Raw genomic sequence first — 22,626 nt, forward strand, 5'->3', positions numbered from 1 at the left:
AATATCAATTAAGTCCATCTGTCTAATGTGTCATTTAAGGCCTGTATTTCCTTATTAATTTTCTATCTGGATGAGCTGTCCATTAATGAAAGTGGGGTGTTAAAGTCCCCCACTATTACTGTGTTGCTGTTGATTTCTCCCTTTATGGCTGTTAGTATTTGCTTTATATATCAAGGTGCTCCTATATTGGGTGCATATATATTTACAGTTGTTATATCTTATTCTTGGATTAATTCGTTGATCATTATGTAGTGTCCTTCTTTGTGTCTTTATTTATTGTAGTGTCCTTCTTTGATTCTGTAAAACAGTCCTTATTTTAAAGTCTATTTTGTCTGATAGGAGTATTGCTATTCCAGCTTTCTTTTGATTTCTATTTGCGTGGAATATCTTTTTCCATCCCGTCACTTTTAGTCTGTATGTGTCCCTAGATCTGAAGTGGGTCTCTTGCAGACAGCGTGTATATGGATTTTATGTTTGTATCTATTCAGCCAGTCTGTGTCTTATGGTTGGAGCATTTAATCCGTTTATGTTTAAGGTAATTATCGATATGTATGTTCTTATTGCCTTTTTGTTACTTGTTTTGGATTTGTTTTTGTAGATCTTTTTTCTTCCCTCCCTCTTTTGTTCTCTTTGTGATTTGATGACTAACTTTAGTGTTGTGTTTGGATTCCTGGCGGGTATGGGATTTGATTTTGTGATTGTGCCCCTCCTACCATCTCGTTTTGGCTTCTTCTTTGTCTTTGGATATAGGGTATCTTTCTTTTGGTAGGTTCCAGCTTTTTTTCATTGGTGGTTGTTCAGCAGTTAGTTGTGATTTTGGTGGTTCTGTAAGAAGGGGGTGAAATCATGTCCTCCTACTCCACCATCTTGAGCTAATCCCAAGTCCTTTTCTATAGAGTTTTAAATTAAATACATCAGAAGAACTTTATCTGGTTCATGAATGTGTCTTTGTACATATATTTTATAGACGTTTTAAACTTTGACATAAAATATGAATACCCTAACAAAGCTATAGAACAAAAGCAAATGTATTCTATGTTTTGGTTGGAATTTCTTGTCCTAAGATTATTACATGACCAAGGTCATGCTCTCAAGGCCAATAACAGACCAATAATTGTCCCATAAAGGATATGCACCAACTGTCTCATAAAAGATATGCAATTTTTAGCCAGCTCTGGCAGATTGTGGACCCAAAGTCCATTGAATGCCTCTGATGTATGGTAGTGGCCTTCTGCCATAGATTCCAGTAGGCAAAGAGAGATGTTACTGAGAGTCCTAACTGAAATAGCAAACGAAAATCAGAGGGGTCCACAAAAAGGACATCTGGGGTAGTCAGTTGAATGGCTTCCAGGGGATCCTGTCCATCAAGGCCCCAGTCAAATGTAGTCATCTTTATGGTAACCTGATTGTCGGGTGCTGTGTGATCCCTGTGAGAGTGTGGTGGTATCCGTATAGTCCCACCAATTGTTCAGATGGTTTTTATTTAGGGGGACAGAGAGGGCCGAAAACATGACAGTCATCTTCCCTGGATTATGCCCTTACAGATCATGCCCAGGAATTTTACTTCATTTTTAGGTCCATGTACCTTGTTAATAACAGCCTAGCTACATGATACTTGTAGGTGAACAGGACATCCAGTTCTTTTTGGGTAGTGCCCTTGTCTGAGCCCACTAGGATGATTTCATCAATAGAGTGGAAGGTTAGTGCTCCCTCAAGGAGCAGGACTTTTTCCAAGTCTTTACCTATGCATTATTACAGGTAGAGAATTTAGGGAGTCTCATGGAAGGACATTAGTGGTGTAATACAACCCATATTGCGTACAGCAAACTAATTCTGAACATGCTTATGGAGAGGGATGCTGAGAAGGGCATTTGTGATGTCAACCACAGGACACCAAGATTCTTTATCTTGGATGATAACCTCTATAACTGTCACAATGTCAGGTACCACTGGTGCCATAGGTAGCTCTAATGCTTTGTGTAACCCTAATCAGTTTAGAGTCTGGGCACCAAAGGTCTTGCACACAGTCCAGGTGGAGTTACTGAATGGAGAAATAGTTTACAGATATTTGTTGGCCTTTGAAAGCTCAACAATGAAGACAGTTGCCCCTTTTTATTACCAAGGCCTGTGACTTTGTTTTTGGTAGACAGAGGTGCTAGTTGCCAGTAGTTTGGTAGATCATAATCTTTCACATACCCCACTAAAATACCCTAACTTTAAATCTTATCTTGGTGGGGGGTGGTTAGTGCCGCTTGATATAAAAAGTACTTGATATAAAAAGTACATTTCTACCAATAACATATTCGGTGGTAGAAACCACAATAATGGAGGTTTGTAGTAGTCCAAAGGGTATTCACTCATAGTTGGGTTTGGAAAAGAGTCCTAGTGGTGGGTGGACTAAAACTACAGAGAATTATCTGTTTCCTCCTCATCCTTTTATAAGGGGCTGTCGAAATCCCAGAAATTTATTCACCAGTATCCAAAAGGCCCAAGAAATGCAATATTTCCCCTCCACAGTTTGAACTCTGACCTTAGCATATGTCCTCAGTTCCCCACTGGCGACATAGAGACCTTGTCTAACCTCTAGTCATGTTTATTTATGAAAGCTTAGAGGTCTGAGTAAAAGTGGGAAGGATCTGTATTGTTGGATACCACCAGGCACCATTCTTGCTAAGTTTATTAATAAGATTACCTTCTTCATTAAGGAATCAAACTACCCAAGGCTCTAAGGTCTCTTCAGGTCACTGGATAAAGTGATTCCAAAGGGCTCTACATTATTTTTAATTAAAGGGACAAGCTTTAATAACTGCTGTGTTCTGGGCTCTGTTTTGGCACCAAGAATGTGCTTGGAGATAACAGTAGTCATTGGATACAGTTCAACTCACAGAGTCTCTGATTGTTGGATCCATCATCAGAGAACAATAATCAGCATCTAGGGAATTGCTTCCCTAGCTTTTTTAGAGTCCCTCTGTTGGTTCTGTAATTGGACTTACTATGGGAACTCAGCCAGGGAGTTGGGAGCTCAAGGGAAGGACCATTCCCCTGAGAACTGAAAATCTTATGTAAACAATCCATTAGCACTCCCCAAGAGTGTTTTGTGGCATCCACTGTCACTGTCTGAGAATCACTGGCATAGCTGATAATGAGCCCTGCTGGACTCATGCAGACAATCCACTAGTACTATGTCAGAGCACCCCCAAAGACTTTTTTCATATCTCCCAAAATTGCCCAGTAGAAGTTTCAGTATTTTGCTTTTCTAGAAGAGCATTGTGTTTCATTGACCGCCTGCTCAGTGTGTCAGTTTGTCAAAAAGTGAGCTGCCAGTTTTTAGTTGGTAAATTAAGACTAACTGAAAGTAACAATTAAGTATTTATTTATTTACTGAGATAGTATAAGCAAGAGCCTAAACAAGAAAGGGCCCTAGCTCCACCAATGTTTTATTTGCCCCACAGAATGGCCCAGAGGTGGGTCATGTGCATCAGAGCAGATGAGAGGAACATCTTACTGTGGACTAAGTTCCCCCAAAAGCCTCTGATGTTTTATGGACCCAAGTGCCATGAGGAAGTAGAGGAGAGAGGGCTTAGAATGGAAAAGTGTTGAACCAGAATGGAGAAAGAGTTTTTAAGGCCACCCAGTGAGATGGTCTAGGCAGAAGTTCTGAACAGTATAATGCCTCACCTGAGGTCTCCTCTGCCTCATAAGGAGTTTTCCCAATGGATACACTTGGGCTAGAATGCAGATATGCCAGTCCGGATGGATCTTAGTCCATGACTGCAACTACCTCCAACGCCTGCAGTGCACTGGCTGTGCCTCAAATATAGTATGGGGTGTGAAGTTTTTCCCCATGACAGCTGCCAGATAATTGTAATTGTAATTGAGCCTGAAAGATCACACATAGAATTTTGGCCTGGAGTCGGACTCTCCCCAGTTTTTATATGTATACTTATACCTATTCCTATATCTATAACTATCCTGATCATCTGTGTGGACAGTGATACTGAAGAGAGAGTTTGAGATGTCAGTTGTAGTACACCAAGCTTCTCCATCTTGGGCAGTAGCCTCTGTGACAGTCCCGAAGTCAGTTAGTGCCAGTGCCCAGGGCTGCACTACAGCATTGAGCCACGATCAGTTGAGTCTCTATGCGACTGAGGCCAGGTGCACAGGTCAAACAGGGCTACTGAATGGAGAATTAGTCTCAGAAAACTGTGGCTCCATTAAGCTCAGCAATTAGGATAGCTATATCTTTTCTCTGCTAGTCCATTGATACCTTACTGGTAAACAGTAGAACTGCACAGTGTTAGGAGGGTAGGTTTATGGTCCCCACATGCCATAAAATGTCCCTAACTGCAGCAACTACCTTCAGGACTTTGGAGTGAATTCAAGCAGGGATACACTTAGACAGTACATCTGTACCAATATATATTCAATAGTGGGAGCCATTACAATGGTGGTCATAACAATTGTAATGCTGCAGTGGGGCCCACTTATAGTTGTATCTCGTAAAGGTTCTGATGGTGTTGGACTGAGACTCAAAACCAGAGAGCATTGTTTGTTTCTTCTTTGTATTAGATTCCTAGCACTGCTGTAACAAAGTACCACAAACTCATTGACTTAAAACACAGAAATTTATTGTCTCAGAGTTCTGGAGGCTAGAAGTCTGATATCAGGGTGTCAGCAGGGATGGTTATTTCTGAGGGATTGTTATTGATAATCTGTTCAATACTTCTGTTCTAGCTTTTGGTGGTTTGCTGGCAATATTTGGTGTTCTTTGGCTTCAACATTTTAAAGTATTTTTTTACAGCAGTAGCCCACTTCCCAGTACCAGCAATCTATATGAGTTTGCTTGGACTGCTATAACAAAGGACCACAAACTGAATGGCTTAAAAAAATATTGTCCTACAATCAGGATGGTAGAAGTGTGGGATTAGATATTGGTAGGGTTGTTTTCTTCTGAGGACTCGAGCAAAAAACTTTTTTGCCTCTGTCCTACCTTCTGGTGGTTTTCTGGCAACATTTGACATTCCTTGGCTTGTAGATTCATCACCCTGATCTATGCCTTCATCTTCACAAGGTGCTCTCCCCATATGTTTGTCTGTCTCTGTGCTCAGATTCCCCATTTTTATAAGGACTAGGACCCACTCTAATAACCTCATGTTAACTTGATTACCTCTGTAAAGACCCTATTTCTAAATAAGGTCACATTCTAAGGTACTGTGGGATTAGAATTCCCTCTTGGTAGAGGAGAAGTGGGAACAATTTAACCTATAACCTCCTCGTTGTAGTGTCAGGGATTGTGGAGGCCATAGTTAACTATGCACCAGTATCCAGGAGATCCAATAAATGAGGTTCTCCCCTAGCTCCCCATTGAACTCTTAACCTGATATAGGACCACTGTTCCCCACTAGAGACATAGAAACCTTGGCCCAACCACTAGTCTTACTTATTTTTAAAAGCTGAAAAACTTGGTTAAAAGTTAATAGGGGATTTTAATTCCCCATCCCTACCCCCAGGTTCACTGGGAGGAGCAGAGGGAATAGCACTTGTATTAATCGTAAGGCCATGACCTTGCAGACTCTAGTGGAGCAGCCTAGTGGATCCCATGGCCCACTCACTCTATGACCATAAGTTCTTGGTGGGAAAGTGCATCAGTCTCCTCTTTGGGAAGCTTTTGTTGAGTAACCTAGATCCAGAGATCTCTTTGGGAAGGATCTAGCCCAAATGGTCTAAGAGGGGGAACAGGCTTACCATTTTTACATTGCTCTTTCTACTGGTTGGTCTTTGCCTTCTGGGCAGTAGCCACATTTTTTTAACTCAGTGATTTGTCAGTGAAGATCTGGACTGTTACAGAATGGTCAACGTGGCCTTGTGAGGAGGTTTAATTGAGCTCAGTAACCAGAAGAAGTTAATGTGAACAAACCTGGAAATCTGAGTCTTGTTGACAGTCTCATCATCTATTGTTCTTACCCCACATTTGTACATCTAAGACACCACTAGGGTGGCTCACAAGGAAACTATATTCACTGGAAGTATAATTCAACCATGCTGTTTAGTGGCAAGGAACTCATGGTGCATGGGGTCAAATCTCTCAGAGCCCAAATGATCTTGAGTGCTTGTATCCTTTCATCCCAGTGCCATCTTCTTCTTTAGGCAAAGTAGCTGCTGTTTTGTACTCTGAAAGTGGGGGTCACATACCAGAGGTACCATTCTCTTAGTAAGTAAAACAAGATTACCTCCTCCATCTTGGAGGCAAACTACCCAAGTCTCTGAGAGCTTCAGATTGCTGGGGTGAAGTAATCCCAAAAGGCTCTTCATTATTTTACATTTTAGGCATAAGTCCCAACAAAAATTCACTTTGTTTTAGGCTGTCTTTTGGTGCCAGGGACATGCTTACAGTTAACAGTAGTATTGGGATGCAATTCAGGGTCTCTGACAAATTTTGTTCCCATCACTGGAGGAACGAATTTTGTTCCCATCAGTAGCTAGAGAATTGCTTCCCTATGAGTGTCTCTTTTGGATCTGTAATTTGACTCATGGAGTTGAGTCAAGTTTGGGCAAGGGGGTGGAAACTAAAGGGAAGGACCACTGTTCCCCCTTATACCTGAAAAGCTTATGTAAAAAGTCACTAGCACTCCCCAAAGAAACCCCAGGGTCCACTAGTCCTTTTTGAGACACATTAGCATGACTGATGAAGCACCCATGTGATCCATTAGTATCACTTGAGAGTGTCTGATGGACCTCTCTAACACCTCTCAAAAGTGCCCCATGGGATCTTCAGAGTTTTGCTTTCCTAGAAAGGCACTGTGCTTTACAGGCATACCTCATTTTATTGCATTTCGCAGATACTGCATTTTTTACAAATTGAAGGATTGTGGCAACCTTGCATCAAGCAAGTCTATCGGTGCCATTTTTCCAAAAGCATTTGCTCACCCCATGTCTCTGTGTCACATTTTGGTAATTCTTACAATATTCAGTCTTTTTCATTATTATTATATTTGTTATGGTGATCTGTGATCAGTGAGCTTTGATGTTATTATTGTAGTTGTTATGGGACACCACAAACCACACGCATATAGATGGCAAACTTAATTGATAAGTGTTATGTGTGTTCTGACTGCTCTACCGTCTCTCTCCCTCTCCTCCAGCCTCCCTGTTTCCTCAGACAGAACAATATTGAAATTAGGCGAATTAATAACCCTACAATGGCCTCTGTATGTTCAACTGAAAGGAGGAGTTGCACGTTAGTTTAAATCAAAAGCTAGAAGTGATTAAGCTAAGTGAGGAGGGCATGTCAAAAGCTGAGAAAGGCCAAAAGCTAGTCCTCTTGCTCCAAACTATAGCCAAGTTGTGAATGCAAAGGAAAAGTTCTTGAAGGAAACTAAAAGTGCTACTCTAGTGAACACACAAATAATAGGAAAGCGAGACAGCCTTATTGCTGATACGGATAAAATTTCAGTGGTCTGGACAGAAGATGTGAAACCAGCCACAACATTTGCTTAAGCGAAAGCCTAATCCAGAGCAAGGCCCTAACTCTCTTCAATTCTGTGAAGGCCAAGAGAGGTGAGGAAGCTACAGAAGAAAAGTTTGAAGCTAGCAGAAGTTGTCTCATGATGTTTAAGGAAAGAAGCCATCTCCATAACACAAGTGCAAGGGGAATCAGCAAGTGCTTACGTAGAAGCTGCAGCAAGTTACCCAGGAGATCTAGCTAAGATCATTAATGAAGGTGGCTACACTAAACATTAGATTTTCAATGTAGATGAAACGGCCCCCTATTGGAAGAAGATGCCATCTAGGACTTTCAGAGTTAGAGAGGAGAAGTCAATGCCTGGCTTCAAAACTTCAAAGTACAGGCTGACTCTTGTTAGGGGCTAATGCAGCTGGTAACTTGAAGTTGAAGCCAGTGCTCATTTATCATTCTGAAAATCCTAAGGCCCTTAAGAATTATGCTAAGTCTACTCTGCCTGTGATCTGTAAATGGACAGCAAAGTCCAGATAATAGCACATGTGTTTGCAAAATGGTTTACTACATATTTTAAGCCCACTGTTGAGACCTACTGCTCAGAAGATTTCAAAATATTACTGCTCACTGATAATGCACCTGGTCACCCAAGAACTCTTCTGGAGCTGTGCAACAGGATTAATGTTTTCATGCCTGCTAACACAACATCCATCCTGCAGCCCATGGATGAAGGAGTAATTTCAATTTTCAAGTCTTATTATTTAAGAAATACATTTTGTAAAGCTATAGCTGCCATAGATAGTGATTCCTCTGATGGATCTGGGCAACGTAAATTGAAAACCTTCTGGAAAGGATTCACCAATCTAGATGCCATTAAGAACATTCACGATTCTTGGGAAGAGGTCAAAATGTCAACATTAAGGGAAGTTTGGAAGGAGTTGATTCCAGCCCTCATGGATGACTTTGAAGAATTCAAGACTTCAGTGGAGGAAGCAACTACAGATGTGGTGGAAATAGCAAGAAAACTAGAATTAGAAGTAGAGACTGAAGAGGCAACTGAATTGCTAAAATCTCATGAGAAGATTTTAATGAATGAAGAGTTGCTTCTTATGGTTGAGGAAAGAAAGTGGTTTCTTGAGATGGAATCTACTCCTGGTGAAGATGATGTGAAGATTGCTGGAATGACAACAAGGGATTTAGAATATTATATGAACTTAGTTGATAAAGCAGCAGCAACTTTTGAGAGGATTGACTCTCATTTTGAAAGAAGTTCTGCATGTTATCAAACAGCATTTCATGCTACAGAGAAATCATTCATGAAAAGAAGAGTCAACCAATGAGCCAAACTTCACTGTGGTCTTATTTTAAGAAATCGCCACAGCCACCCCAGCCTTCAGCAACCACCACCCTGATCAGCCAGCAGCCATCAACATCGAGGCAAGACCCTTCAGTGGCAAAAAGATTAGGACTAGCTGAAGGCTCAGATGATGGCTAGCATTTTGTAGCAATAGAGTATTTTTAAAATAAGATATGTACATTGATTTTTATAGACATAATGCTATTGCACAATTAATAGACTACTGTATCGTGTAAACATAGCTTTTATATGTGCACTGGGAAACCAAAAAATTCGTATGACTCGCTTTATTGAAATATTCGCTTTGTTGCGGGGGTCTGGAACTGAACCCATGACATCTCCAAGGTGTGCCTGTACTATCCATCCTGCTCACTGCACCAGTTTGTCAGAGAAAGCACTGCCAGTTGTTGAGTTGGTCAATTATAACAAGCCAAACTGAAAATAACAATTAAACCTTTATTCGATTACTGTGATAGCATAAGTATGAGTCTAAACAGGAAAGGTCCCAGCTTTATTATTCCATTTTTCCCCACTGAAGGCCCCAGGTAAGAGATGTTTTATCAGAAATGGTTGGGGGGTTGTCTCATTGCCAAAGGAGCCCTAAACTAAAGGCTCTTGCCATTTTATGGACCCAGGAGGTGGGGAATGCAGGAAGGTCTAGGAATGGAAAAGTAGTGAAAACTGAGTCAGATAGGAGAAAATTGTCTTCAAGGCTCCCCAGTAAGGTTGTCAAAGCAGAGTCACCTGAACAGTACAGTGTATCATTTGAGCCCTTAACTGGGGCTGTGTAAGACTGTAGTTGGCCTGGAGGGGCCTGAACCCATGAATATACTGGCTGTGCAGTCGGTCTAGTGTGGGTAGGAAGCTTTCTCCCATGGTAACTGCCAGGTAAGATGACACATAGGATTTTCACTTGGATCCACACTCCTTAGTTTTGACACACACGTACATATATTCATACACACATACATGTGCATGTGCACACATATATGCATATGTTATATGCACATATATTTTAGAAATCATGAGGACTCTCAGACACCTTCAGTTCTAGTCCCTCAGGTCTCCTTCTTGCCTTCCTCCATTTCATATGTGTATGTCCTTTCTTCCAGGGTGTTAATCCTGACTCTTAAAACATCAGCAGAGTTATGTATTTGCTTAACTCTACAGTGCTTCAACCCTTGTTACAGAATTACTTAGCACATACCACTAAAAAAAAAAGCCTACTAGGAAGATTTAGTGATTTGCTTTCTGTCTGTACCCCATACTCTTGCCCAAGTCTGAGGGTATGTTTCAACACTATTTATGACTAATTTGAATCAGTTTTTTTTTCACCCTTCAGTAGGTTCATTTCATTATGTTTTTTCATTTCTTCTTCTTATCCTTGTTGATTTAGTTTTATTTTTGGAATGTATGGAACATTGACCTACTTCCAGAAGTAAATATTATACCAAAGGTATACTTAAGAGCGTCATTTCTTCCCCAGTCCTTCCCATGCATTCCCCAGTCCTTTCTCCCACCCTGTCTTCTGGCAGGTAACCAACTACATGATTTTTTTGCTTATCTTTTCTGTGCTTCATCTTGTAAAGTTAATATCTATTTCTCATTTCTTCCGATTACTGCTTTCTGAGCCAAAAGTTAGTGTACTAGATAACCTTTAAAATTTTTTTTCCACTTAACATTACCTCCTAGAAATTCCTCCATGTAGTTTATAAAAATCTTTTAAAAATTTTTACATAAATATGTAAAATAGTACCACATTATATACCATAGTTTATACTATACTGTAATTTATTGTATACACCTTGGTTTATTCAACCAATATCCTATTCTTGAACATTTAGGTGGTTTAAAATATTTTGCAATTACAAATAATACTGTAATGAATAACCTTGTACGCATGTATTTTTATTGTTTCATCTACTATTGTGTATTTATGTAATGTATACATACCCCAAAAGTAGAGATTAGTATGAAATATATTTGATTCCTCAAGATATCTATGAAATAATGAGACAGTTTCAGTAACACCCATTAAAATTTTTCTTACTTTCATGTAAGACCTAACATTATGGCAGTTCATTGATAACTTTAAAAATGAGAGAAAATGCTACTGTACACTTGTTATAAATTTGAAATCTAGAGATTTCACAATGGATCTGTTTTCCCATTTAGTGGACTAAATGGATCTCTTTATGTAGGTCATATTGGAGTACTGGGTGAAAATCTTATGCTTGTAAATCAAGATTCAGTGTCAAAACCCCAAATGCAAGTAGAGAAACAAATACCTTACAGAAAGGAGAGGAGTCATAGTAAGTATAATAATTATGGGTAACTCTAAATTATTTTAAACTCATCAGAAGATCTTTTTTCTTTGGTTCATGAATATGTATTTGAGTGTATATTTTATAGAAGTAAAAATAAATGACCTAAACTGTGAATACCCTAAGATAACTAGAGAACAAAATCAAAAGTGTTAATACCTTCAGATTGGAATTTCTAGTCATAAGATTATTTAACAGCCATAGGACATGCACTCAGTATCCACCAAGGACCAATAACTGTCCAATAGTATCTCAAAGTGTGTGTACCTTTTAGATGATTCTGGGCGATTACAGGTTCCAGGAAATTATGCCCAGTGGGCACTTCTGTCCAGTATCATTATTATTCAATTGACCATAGAAATACATGCTATATAGTGTATCATATATACATATAGGTATACATAGCATATACAACGTGTTTGTGTATGTATTCTCCATTAGGTGAAGTTAATTATGTTTCTAAAGCTTTATTATAAATAAAAATATACAGACACATAATCTGTATTACATATAGATTATATATTACATAGAGATATATATATAATAAATATACACATTTTAAATTGTTATCTATTCTTAGTGAACTGAAATTTCTGTCTTTATGATGGACATTTTGTAGTAATTTTTTTGTGCCTTTAGTCTATTTTGTCTGATGTTGGTGTGGTATCTTTCTTTATGTAACTACTTGCATAGAATAATTTTTTCGTCACTTTATTTTTAACCTTTTTCTATTATTATGACTTAGCTGTATATAATTGGTTATTTTTTAATCCAATGTAACACTCTTTGTGCTTTAAATGGAGCATTGAATACATTTGTATTTACTGGAAGTATGGATATTTTGGAGGTAAGTATACCATTGCCTGTATTTTCTGTCTTTCCTACCTGATCTGCTTTTGAATCTTCTAAATTTATTTTGAATGTATTATTTATCATTTCTTTTTTTTCTCACTCATATATCTGTTATGAAAATATTGCACTTAATCTTAAAATGTGAATACCTTATAAAGCTATTCTTTTTGAACAGTACTCCCATTGTCTCTACACTTCACATACTCACTCTGTAATTCACTATCTCAATAATGTGGTATTTGACTTTATTGTTTCAAACCATGAGAAGAAATATTCCTGGATAATTGACATGTGTTTGAATTACAGAGGATTTTCAATAAATCCAGTTCTCTATTTAATGGATTAAAAGCATCTTTCTCGTAGCTCAGAAAGCAGAAGACGTATTACCCGAGGATGAAGTTGAATTGTCAAAAAGCCAATCTCAAACTAAGAAACTTAGAGCTGTCACAATGAAAGCACTAAATAGTAAGTACGATAAATTTCAATATTATTGATTTATTTTTAATTAAGTGAAAAAAAACCCCTCTGTCTTAGGTTTATGAATGTTTACTCATATCTTTTGTATAAATCTATTAGATCAAATATATTTACTGTGTTAGTCAATTCTTTTTCAATTCCATTGAAGTTTCGTTTATTCTGTGTTGCTAAGAGATGTATGTTAAATTTTCCCACTGTGATTACGGACTTCTTTGTGTTTACGGGTAGTTTTGCCAGATTGGTTTATATATTTGGAAATGATGTTATTAAATGTGTACAAATTTATACTTGTTATATCTTCCTGGTAAACATGAGCTATAAAAGTACACTGTTTATCTCTGTAAAAGTACACTGTTTATCTCTAAAAATACATTTCTTTTGCCTAATGTTTATTTTGTTTGATAATAATATAGCCATGTTTGCTTTCTTATGATAAGTATTTACACAGTCTTCTGTAAGCAATTCAGACAGAAATTCGTGGTGTTTTGCATGGTCTCAGTAATTTTTTCATAATGATCCTAAACCACAAGAGAAGCCCAACAGTTTCCTTATTAATTAGTTGTGTAGAAACAACTTAGTACCTGTTGGTTACTGCATAACTTTTGTGGGAACATAAATTTTCAACACTGTTAGATAAGTACCTAAGAGCACAATTGCTGGATCATATGGTAAAACTATAATTTAACTTTGTAAGAAACTGCCAAACCGTCCTCAAAGTGGCTGTAGTGTTTTGCATTCCTACCAGCTACGAATCAGGTTTCCCATTGCTCCACATTCCTGACATCATTTGTTGTTTTCAGTGTTTGAATTTTAGCTATAGGTATGTAGTGATATCTCACTGTTGTTTTAATTTACAATTGCTTAATGATTTATATGCTGAACATCTTTTCATATGCTTATTTGCCATCTAAATGACTTCTTTGGTAGGTTATTTGTTCACATCTTTGCCCACGTTGTAATTGTGTTATTTGTTTTCTAATTGTCAAGTTTTAAGAGTTCTTTGTATGTTTTGGATAACAGATCTTAGATATCTGTTCTGTAAATATTTTCTCCCAGCCCGTGGCTTGTATTATCACTCTCTTAACAGTGTCTTTCACAGAGCAGAAGTTGTGTGTGTATTTTTCTTAATGAAACCCAGCTTATCAATTTTTTTTTTGGATTGTGCTTCTGGTGTTCTATCTGAAAAATAAACACCAAACGTAAGATCACCTAGATGTTCATCTATGTTACCATCTAGGAGAATTATAGTTTGCATTTTACATTTAGGTCTATGAGCCATTCTGTGTTAATTCTTGGTAAGGTGTCAGGTCTAGATTCACTTTTTTTTTGCATTTGACTGTCCAGTTGTATAAGTACTATTTGTTGAAAAGACTGTCGTTTCTCCATTGAATAGCTTTTGCTTTTTTGACAGAGATCATTGACTGTATTTTTATAGGTCTATATCTCTTTGTTCTGTTACAATTGACTTACTTATCTATTCTTTCACCAATTGTCTTGATTTCTGTAGGAAGCCTTGAAGTTGGGTAGCATCAGTCCTCTGACCTTGTTTTTCTTTCTTCAATATTTTATTGGCTAATGTAGGTATTTTGCTTTTCTATATAAACTTTAGAACCAGTTTGTCAATATCCACAAAATAGCTTATTGGAATTTTGCTTGGGATTGCATTGAATCAAGTTGGAAAAAGCTAACAGCTTAACAATATTGAGCCTTCCTATCCATGAACATGGAAAATCTCTACATTAAATCTTTGATGATGCTTGTGTCTGAAGAGTTATACTTAAGTATTTCATTTTTGGTGCTAATATAAATGGTATTGTGTTCAATTTCAAATTTCACTTGTTCACTGCTGACATACAGGAAATCAATTGACTTGTGTATATTAACCTGTATCTGGAAACCTTGCTATAGCCAGCTTATAATTCCAGGAGTTTTGTTGCTGTTGTTGTTCAACAAGAATAGTTTTGTTTATTTTTCTCAATTTATATACTTTTTCTTTCTTTTTCTTGTCTTATCACATTAGCTGTGAGTTCAAGTACGATGTTGGATAGGAGTGGTGAAAAGAAACATCCTTGATGTATTCCTAATCTGAGGATGACAGCATTTAGTTTCTTACCCTTAAGTGTGATGTTATCTGTTGGTTTCTTTGTAGATGTCCTTTATCAAATTGAGGAAGTTCGCACTATTCTTGGTTTGCTGACAGTTGTATCATGAATGGATTTTGGATTTTTTTGAATAATTTTTCTGCATTTCTGATTGATCAAATGATTTTTTCTTTAGTCTGTTGAGTTACGTTAATTGATTTCCAAATATTGAGTCAGAATTGCATACCTGGAATAAATCCTCCTTGGTCATCATATATAATTATTTTTATACATTGTTTCACTCAATTTGTTAATATTTTGTGGAGGATTTTTGCATCTTATTTGTGAGGGATATTTCTTTGCCTAGTTTTGGCATTAGAGTAATATAGTTTAAATCTATTGTGATCTGAGAGTATACTTCATACAATTTCTATTCTTTTAAATTTGTTAAGGTATGGATTTTCAGCCTGCTGTATCTGTCTGTTACTGATAAGATGGTATTGCAAGCTGCAACTATAAAAGTAGATTTGTCTGTTTCTCCTTGCAGTTCTGTTTTTGCCTCATGTATTGATATTCTGTTGCTCTGTTGTTAGGTGCATACTCATTAAAGACTGTTATGTTTTCTTAGCTATTGACCCCTTCATTATTATGTAGTGCTCTCTTTACCCCTGGTAATTTCCTTGCTCTGAAGTCTGCTTTGTCTCAGATTAATGTAGCTTCTCTGGCTTTACTTTGATTAGTATTAGCATGATACACTTTTCTCCATCCCTTTATTTTCAGTCTACTTTATCTTTATATTTAAAATGAGTTTCTTGTTGACAGCTTATAGTTGGGTCAGTTTATTTAATCACTCTGACAGTCTCTGTCTTTTAATTAATAGACCATTCACATTTAAAGTGATTATTGGTATTTCATTTAATATTAATCATATTTGTAACTATTTTCTCTTCAATGCCCTAGTACTTTTTCACCTTCCGCTCTTTTCCTACCTTCTCTGGCTTTAACTACATGTTTAATATGATTCCGTATTCTTTTCTTTCTTAGCATATCAATTATATTTCTTTAAAAAAATTTTTAGTGATTGTCTTAAAATTTGCAGTATACATTTACCACTAATGTAAGCGTACTTTCAAATAACACTATGCCACTTCATGGGTAGTGCAGGTATCTGATAACAGTGAAATCCCAATTCCTTCCTCCTGTCACTTATAGCATTGTTGTCATTCATTTCACTTACCTATAAGCTATAATCACTGAATACATTGTTTCTATTATTATTATGAATAAACTGTTATCTGTTATATCAACTAAGAGTAAGAAAAGTTTATTTTACCTTCATTTATTTCTTCTCTAATGCCATTCTCTTTATATAGATCTAGGTTTCTGATCTGTATCCTATTCCTTATAGATATACAGATCTATTCTGATCTGTATATCTACTCCTAAAAGAACTTCTTTTAACATTTTCTTTCACTGCAGGCCTACTGGCAACAAATTCTTTTTTTTTTTTAATCTGAGGAAATCATTATATCTCTTTCAGTTTTGAAGGATAGTTTTTCTGGATACAAAATTCTAGGTTGGTTTATTTTTTTCTTTCAACACTTTAAATATATCTCTCCATTCTCTTCTTGCTAGCTTAGTTTGATGAAAAGTATAAGATATTTTTATCCTTGTCCCTCTATAGATAAAGTATATTTGTGTTTTGTTTTTGTTTTTCTCTGGAGTCTTTCAAGATTTTCTCTTTGTCTTTGATTTTCTGCAATTTGAATATGATACGAATAGGTATAGCTTTTTTTTTGGTATTTATCCTTTTTGGTGTTCTGTGAGTTCCTATGATCATTGATTTGATGTCTGTTATTATTTTTGGAAAACTCTCAGCCATTATTTAAATATTTATTCTGTTTCATTGTTCTCCTTCTGATGTCCTCATTATGTGTATATTACACCTCTTATTATTGTCCAAAAGATCTCTGATATTTTGTTCCTTTTTTTCCATTTATTTTCTCTTTTCAATTTGGGAAGTTCCTAATGTCATATCTTCAAGCTCACTGAGTCTTTCCTTGACTGTATGCAATATACTGATGAGCACATCAAAGAAACTCTACATTTTTGTTGCAGTGTTTTTGATTTCTAACATTTCCTTTTGATTTTTTCTTAGAGATTCCAGATTTCTGCTTACATAACTCTTCTGTTCTTGCATACTGTCTCTTTTTCCATGAGAGCTGTTAGCATATTAGCCATAATTACTTCACATACACAGTATGATAAATCTAAGATCTCTGTCGTGTGAGTCTGGTGCTCATACTCTTTAGACTAGGTTTTTACTTTTAGCGTGTCTTGCATTTTTGTTGTTGAAATCCAGACATGATGTATTGTGTAAAAGGAACTGAGGCTTATATAGGCCTTTAGCGTGAGGCTTCATGTTTATCTGGTTAGGTATTAGGCTGTATTTTTTGTTTACTGTAGCTGTAGGTATCAGATGCTAAAAGTTCCTGTATTATCCCTTTTTTTGTCTCCCCTGATATCTTTGGATTTCCCTTTAGATTCCTTAAGTAGGGTCTGAGGCTTGCTGTCCTTTTAGCTGTAACTTGCAATTATATAGGAGGCTTATTAATGTGGTGGTAAGGTGTCAGGGAAGGGGAAGCATTCTGTAATCCTCTGATTAGGTCTCAGTCTTTTAGTAAGCCTGTGTCTCTAGGTTTCCACCTTCACAAGTGTTTCTCATGTCTCTCCTACTTGTTTGGTAAGACAGGAAGGCTAGAAGGGGCTGAAATTTTATATCTGCTCACCCCCATATTGAACATTTCCCTTCCCTAAGGTCTGTTAGGTTCAGGTAAACCGTGTTTTGGTTAAGCTCTGGTAAAATAGATTCCCTTGAGGGCAGTCTTTTGTTAAGGAGAACAGAAAGCTCTGGGCATGATTAAAAACAGTTACTTTCCCCTCCCCCTATTGGAAGCATGTGGCAGTTTTCCTCTGATCTTCATCCTGAGAACCTGGTTGGGTTTCCTAGACATGAAACTCATAGTAACATGGGGGTACCAGTAAGATTCAAGCTAGTATATACTGAACTTTCAGCAATTCATCAATCACAGTTTAAGTGTTCCTACTAGTCCTGACTCTGTCAGTAGTGGGCTTCTACTCCTGGGGTTCAGCTGCCAATAAACTATGCTTCTTTTATCCACCTCTCTCTCCAATTTGGGGGACAGCATTTTGCCTTGACTTTGATAAGAAAAAAAATGTTTAATTTAAAAAGTTTGCTAGGCTTTTTTCTTATTGTGAGAGTGGAAGTAGTGACTTCCAAGCACTTTACATGTCATACAAGAAATAGAAGTCCTCTCACTACTATTATTTTAACATTTCAACATCCTGTATGATTTAAACTCTATTATTTATGATTTAGCAGCCCTTCATGTACACATTTTTTTGTTTTTCATTTATTGTACATTTGACATAAAACTGTACATTTAAGGTATAAAACATGTTAATTTGATACATTTATATATTGTTATATGATTGCCATTGTAGTGATAATTAGCACCTGTATCACATTACATAGTTATTCTTTCATTTTATTGGTTGGAATAATTAAGTTCTAGCCTGCAAGTTTGATGATTTTAGTACAATATTGTCTATATTCGTTATACTATGCATTAGATCTCTACTACTCACGTTTGTATACTCTTAAACAACATTGATTCTGTCACCCCACCCCGTGTCCTGTGGTTAACCACAATTTCTTTCTCTGTTTTTACAAGTTTTGCTTTTTTAGATTCCACATGTAAATGATGTCATACTGTATTTTCCTTTCTCTGTATGACTTATTTCTCTTAGCATAATGTACTCATGATTCATCCATGTTGTCTCAAATGGCAGGGTGTCCTCCTTTCACATGGCTGAATAATACTCCATTGTATATATATACACCACATCTTCTTTATCCACATCCACTGATGGACTCTTAGGATGTGTCCATATCTTCCTGTTGTGAATAATGCTGCAATAAAAATATAAGTACATATATCTTCTCAAAATCCTGTATTTATTTCTTTTGGGTATGTACTTAGAAGCAAAATTGATGAATCAGATGGTAGATCTATTTTTAATTTTTTGAGGAACCTCCATATTGTTTTCCATGGTGGGTAGACCAATTTACATTCCCAGTAGCAGTGTACAGAGATTCCGTTTTCATTATATTTTTGCCAGCACTTGTATCTCTTGTTCTCTTGATGATAGCCATCCCAACATGTGTGAGATGATATCTCATTGTAGCTTTGATTTGCATTTCTCTGATAATTAATATTGTTGATCATCTTTTCACATATTTGTTGGCCATTTGCTTGTCTTATTTATTTATTTCAATTTATTTTATTTTTGGTTGCGTTGGGTCTTCATTGCTGCACACAGGCTTTCTCTGGTTTCAGCGAGTGGGGGCTACTCTTCGTTGCAGTGCACGGGCTTCTCATTGCAGTGGCTTCTGTTGCAGAGCATGGGCTGTAGGTGCACGGGCTTAAGTAGTTGTGGCATGTGGGCTCAATAGTTGTGGCTCGTGGACTCTAGAGTGCAGGCTCAGTAGTTGTGGCGCACGGGCTTAGTTGCTCCGGGGCATGTGGGATCTTCCTGGACCAGGGATCAAACCTGTGTCCCCTGCATTGGCACGCAGATTCTTAACCACTGCGTCACCAGGGAAGTCCAGTTGTCTTTTTTAGAAAAATAACTTGTTAGTTCTCTGCCGATTTTTCAATTGGATTGTTTGGTTTTTTGTTATTAGGCTGTATGAATTCTTTATATATTTTAGATATTAACTCTTTATCTGATACATGGTTTCCAAAATTTTCTCCCATTCCAAAGATTGCCTTTTCACTATATTAATTGTTTCTTTTACTGTGCAGAAGGTTTTAACTTTGATGTAGTCCCATTTGTTGAGTTTTTCTTTTGTTGTTTGCGCTTTTGGTGTTATATATTAAAAAAAAAAAAAATCATTCCCAACACCAGCGTCAAGGAGCTTCTTCCCTACATTTTCTTCTATAGTTTCATCATAATTTCTGCTCCATATATTTATCATACCAACTTCACCAGAACTAGGTAATTGTTAAAATGATAATGATTCACATTCTGGTTTTGTTTATAATTTTAATAAGAATATTTTTTGGTGCTTCACCATAAATCAGGGTGTTATCTGTTGGATTGAGACAGAAATATATTCTATATTAAGAGAGTAATGTCTAGGAGTATATCTATAGTTCTAATTTTTCACAGTTTTATCAAGAGTAGATATTGAAATCTATTAAATGAACTTCTGACATTTATTGAGTAATCATTTTTCTCTTCTCACTTGATGTAAGAATATCTTCCTAACCTCTAGACATTATAATCTTCTTGGAATTAGGCCGCAGTATGTGGTTTTCAGTAGTGTTTCTGTATTTAGTTTACTGAAAATTTTCTTCACCTTGGTAGATCAAGATGCGAATGAACTCTCAGATGAGAATTTTATACTTGAAGATCTAGTACTAGCTAAAGGATACAAGGATAAAATTCAAACAAGTGGAGTTTATGAGTCTCAAAAATTGAGAGGTATGAATGATATTGATAAACATATTTTACAAGTCATCATAGAATACTTGACAATTTAAAAATATATTTTAAATGTGCATCAATTAATTTATGTTTTATAGTTGAATTTTTTCCTTAGGTTAGATATTTTAGAATACAATTTAACAAAAATTGGAATTCTGCCGAACTAATAAATGCTGTAATGATATTAGCACCCCCCATTCCTTCTTGTAGTCTTTAATATTCTAATTATTATACTGTATTTCTTAAATTTATTGAGCAAGAAACCTTGCCTTTCTCTTTTTATGGAGCAGTGTTTCATAGAGAACAAGTTTAGGACATGCTTTTCTAGGAATCTTATGGAGCTATTACAGTTATTTCATTTTTAAAAGTATGACTTATATCCAGCATTCACATTTCAATTCTTATCAAGTACATTATCTGCTAAAAATATTTGTTATTATCCAGTAGACCTATTCTTTATATTGTTATACGGTTTCAAGAAGAGAAAAGGAACATTTGTTTTTTATCTACTGGATCTTACTCTTGATATCATTATATATTTTCTACTATAGTTCTTTGATATTAGTGTATTTTTTGTTGTATATTTTAAATAAATTTATCTGTTTATTTTTTCTGTTTGCTTAAAAAATGGATTTGAGGAAAGATGGACATTATTAGAAAGATTGGAAAATTTTTATTTGGATTTTTGACTTAGTGTAACAGAAGATTTGGTTTATCTTTGTGCTTCTTAATTGGAAGATTGGGATTGACATATTTACACTATTGATACTATGTATAAAATAGATAACTAATGAGAACATACTGTGTAGCACAGGAAGCTCTACTTAATGCACTGTGGTGACCTAAATCAAAGGAAATCCAAAAAAGAGGGGATATATGTATATGTATAACTGATTAATTTTGCTATACAGTAGAAACTAACACATTGTAAAGCAACTATACTCCAATAAAAATTAATTTTAAAAAAAGAATATTTTCAAGTGAAAGAGAACCAAATAAAACCTAGGTGTTTTAGGTTGTTTCTGTTACTTTTAATTTATTTTGAAATATAGAAAGGTATGATAAGAGTTAATGTAATGAACACTTGTGTGTCTGTTTCCCAGTTTAATGAACATAATATACGTTAAATATTGAAGTCCGACCCTCTCTATTCCTCTCAGATTATTGCCTCCTTCTGTTCTGAATTTGATGTTTATCATTACCATATATATTTCTTTATACTTTTGTTAGGTATGTTTTCATCTGTAAAGGATTTATGCTATTGTTTTGTTTGTGGTATGCTGTATGCTTTCTTAAGCAACTGGCTTTTTAGGTTCAAGATCACTGTTGATAATTCTAGTCCTTATTTATTTTTATTGCTGTATATTGACCTGGTTTATGAATATATTATAATAAATTTGCCCATTCTCCTGTGGATGAATATTTGTGCTGTTTCCACTAGGAGATGCCTATCTTCTTATGAGAGGTAATGGTAGGGGTAGTGTTTAAAAGTACGGATGCTGGAAATAGACTGCCTGTCTTTGGTGCCTACCTCTGTCTCTTACTAACTGTGTAAGCTAGTTAATCTCTCCATGTTTCAGTTTCTTCATCTGAAAAATAGGGCTAGTAATAGTATGTACCTCACAAAATAATTGTGGGAATTATATGAAATACTTTAAAACAATGGATGCCTGAGAACCACCAGATGGTACTGAACCCTGTATATACTGTGTCTTTTCCTGTGTTTCCTGTCCATAATTTATTTGATGGTCAATAGGTCATTATTAGTATAATAAGGGTTACTATAGCAGAAGCACTGCAATACTATGACGCTCAATCTGATAACCAAGATAGCTACTAAGTGTCTAATGGGCAGGATATACAGCATGGATACGCTGGACAAAGGGATGATTCATGTCCCAGGCAGGACAGAGCAGGACAGTGTGAGAGTTCATTACCCTACTCAGAACAGCACGCAATTTGAAACTTATTAATTGTTTATTTCTGGAATTTTTTGTTTAACATTTTTGGACCAGGGTTGACCACGGGTAACTGAAACTGCAGATAAGGGGGGACTACTGTATTTTTGACCTTGTGAAAGAAATAGAAAATTCCATTTTTATGTGCTATAGCATAGGATTTAATTCTTTAAGATTTATGAAGAATTCTACCCATGAAAATATTTGTTCTTGGCAGTTTTCAAAAGTGATTAATTTAATTGCACATTTTAATTTTTAATTGTTCTTTCCATTTTTTTCCTGGCATATCTTTTTTTTTTCTTCTTTTGAAAGTACCAATTTAATCTAGATTTTAAATCTTATTTCTGTTCCTAGATGATAGAGATATATTGGTGGATAAATGATGATGTTTTCCAAAGAAATATAACCAGTTATTGGCTTTCAAATCCCACCCACGTGTTAGAATTAATCCTTTCCCAAGTTAGGTAATTCTCTTGTGTCAATAATTGATGATTTGTTTTATCCTACGAACATGCTTAAAACTTTTTAATTACTTGCAGATATTTTA

At 36.0% G+C, this 22,626-nt stretch overlaps 1 protein-coding gene across 26 annotated transcripts in view; it reads left to right on the forward strand.

The window, feature by feature from the left end:
- CCDC7 (coiled-coil domain containing 7) overlaps positions 1 to 22,626 on the forward strand; it is a 295,714-nt gene that overhangs the window by 172,055 nt on the left and 101,033 nt on the right. For 22 of the 26 annotated variants that reach the window (XM_032621413.1, XM_032621412.1, XM_032621420.1 and 19 more), the window contains 3 exons: positions 11,015 to 11,125; positions 12,353 to 12,454; positions 20,002 to 20,118. In XM_032621413.1, the coding sequence (XP_032477304.1) occupies positions 11,015 to 11,125; positions 12,353 to 12,454; positions 20,002 to 20,118 (330 nt within the window). Of the gene's footprint in view, positions 1 to 7,142; positions 7,535 to 11,014; positions 11,126 to 12,352; positions 12,455 to 20,001; positions 20,119 to 22,433; positions 22,544 to 22,626 lie in introns of those variants that run through there. The other 4 variants (XM_032621422.1, XM_032621442.1, XM_032621435.1 and 1 more) reach the window with 3 other exon arrangements.

Source organism: Phocoena sinus, chromosome 2, assembly GCF_008692025.1.
Source record: "Phocoena sinus isolate mPhoSin1 chromosome 2, mPhoSin1.pri, whole genome shotgun sequence".
Classification (NCBI taxonomy): domain Eukaryota; kingdom Metazoa; phylum Chordata; class Mammalia; order Artiodactyla; family Phocoenidae; genus Phocoena; species Phocoena sinus.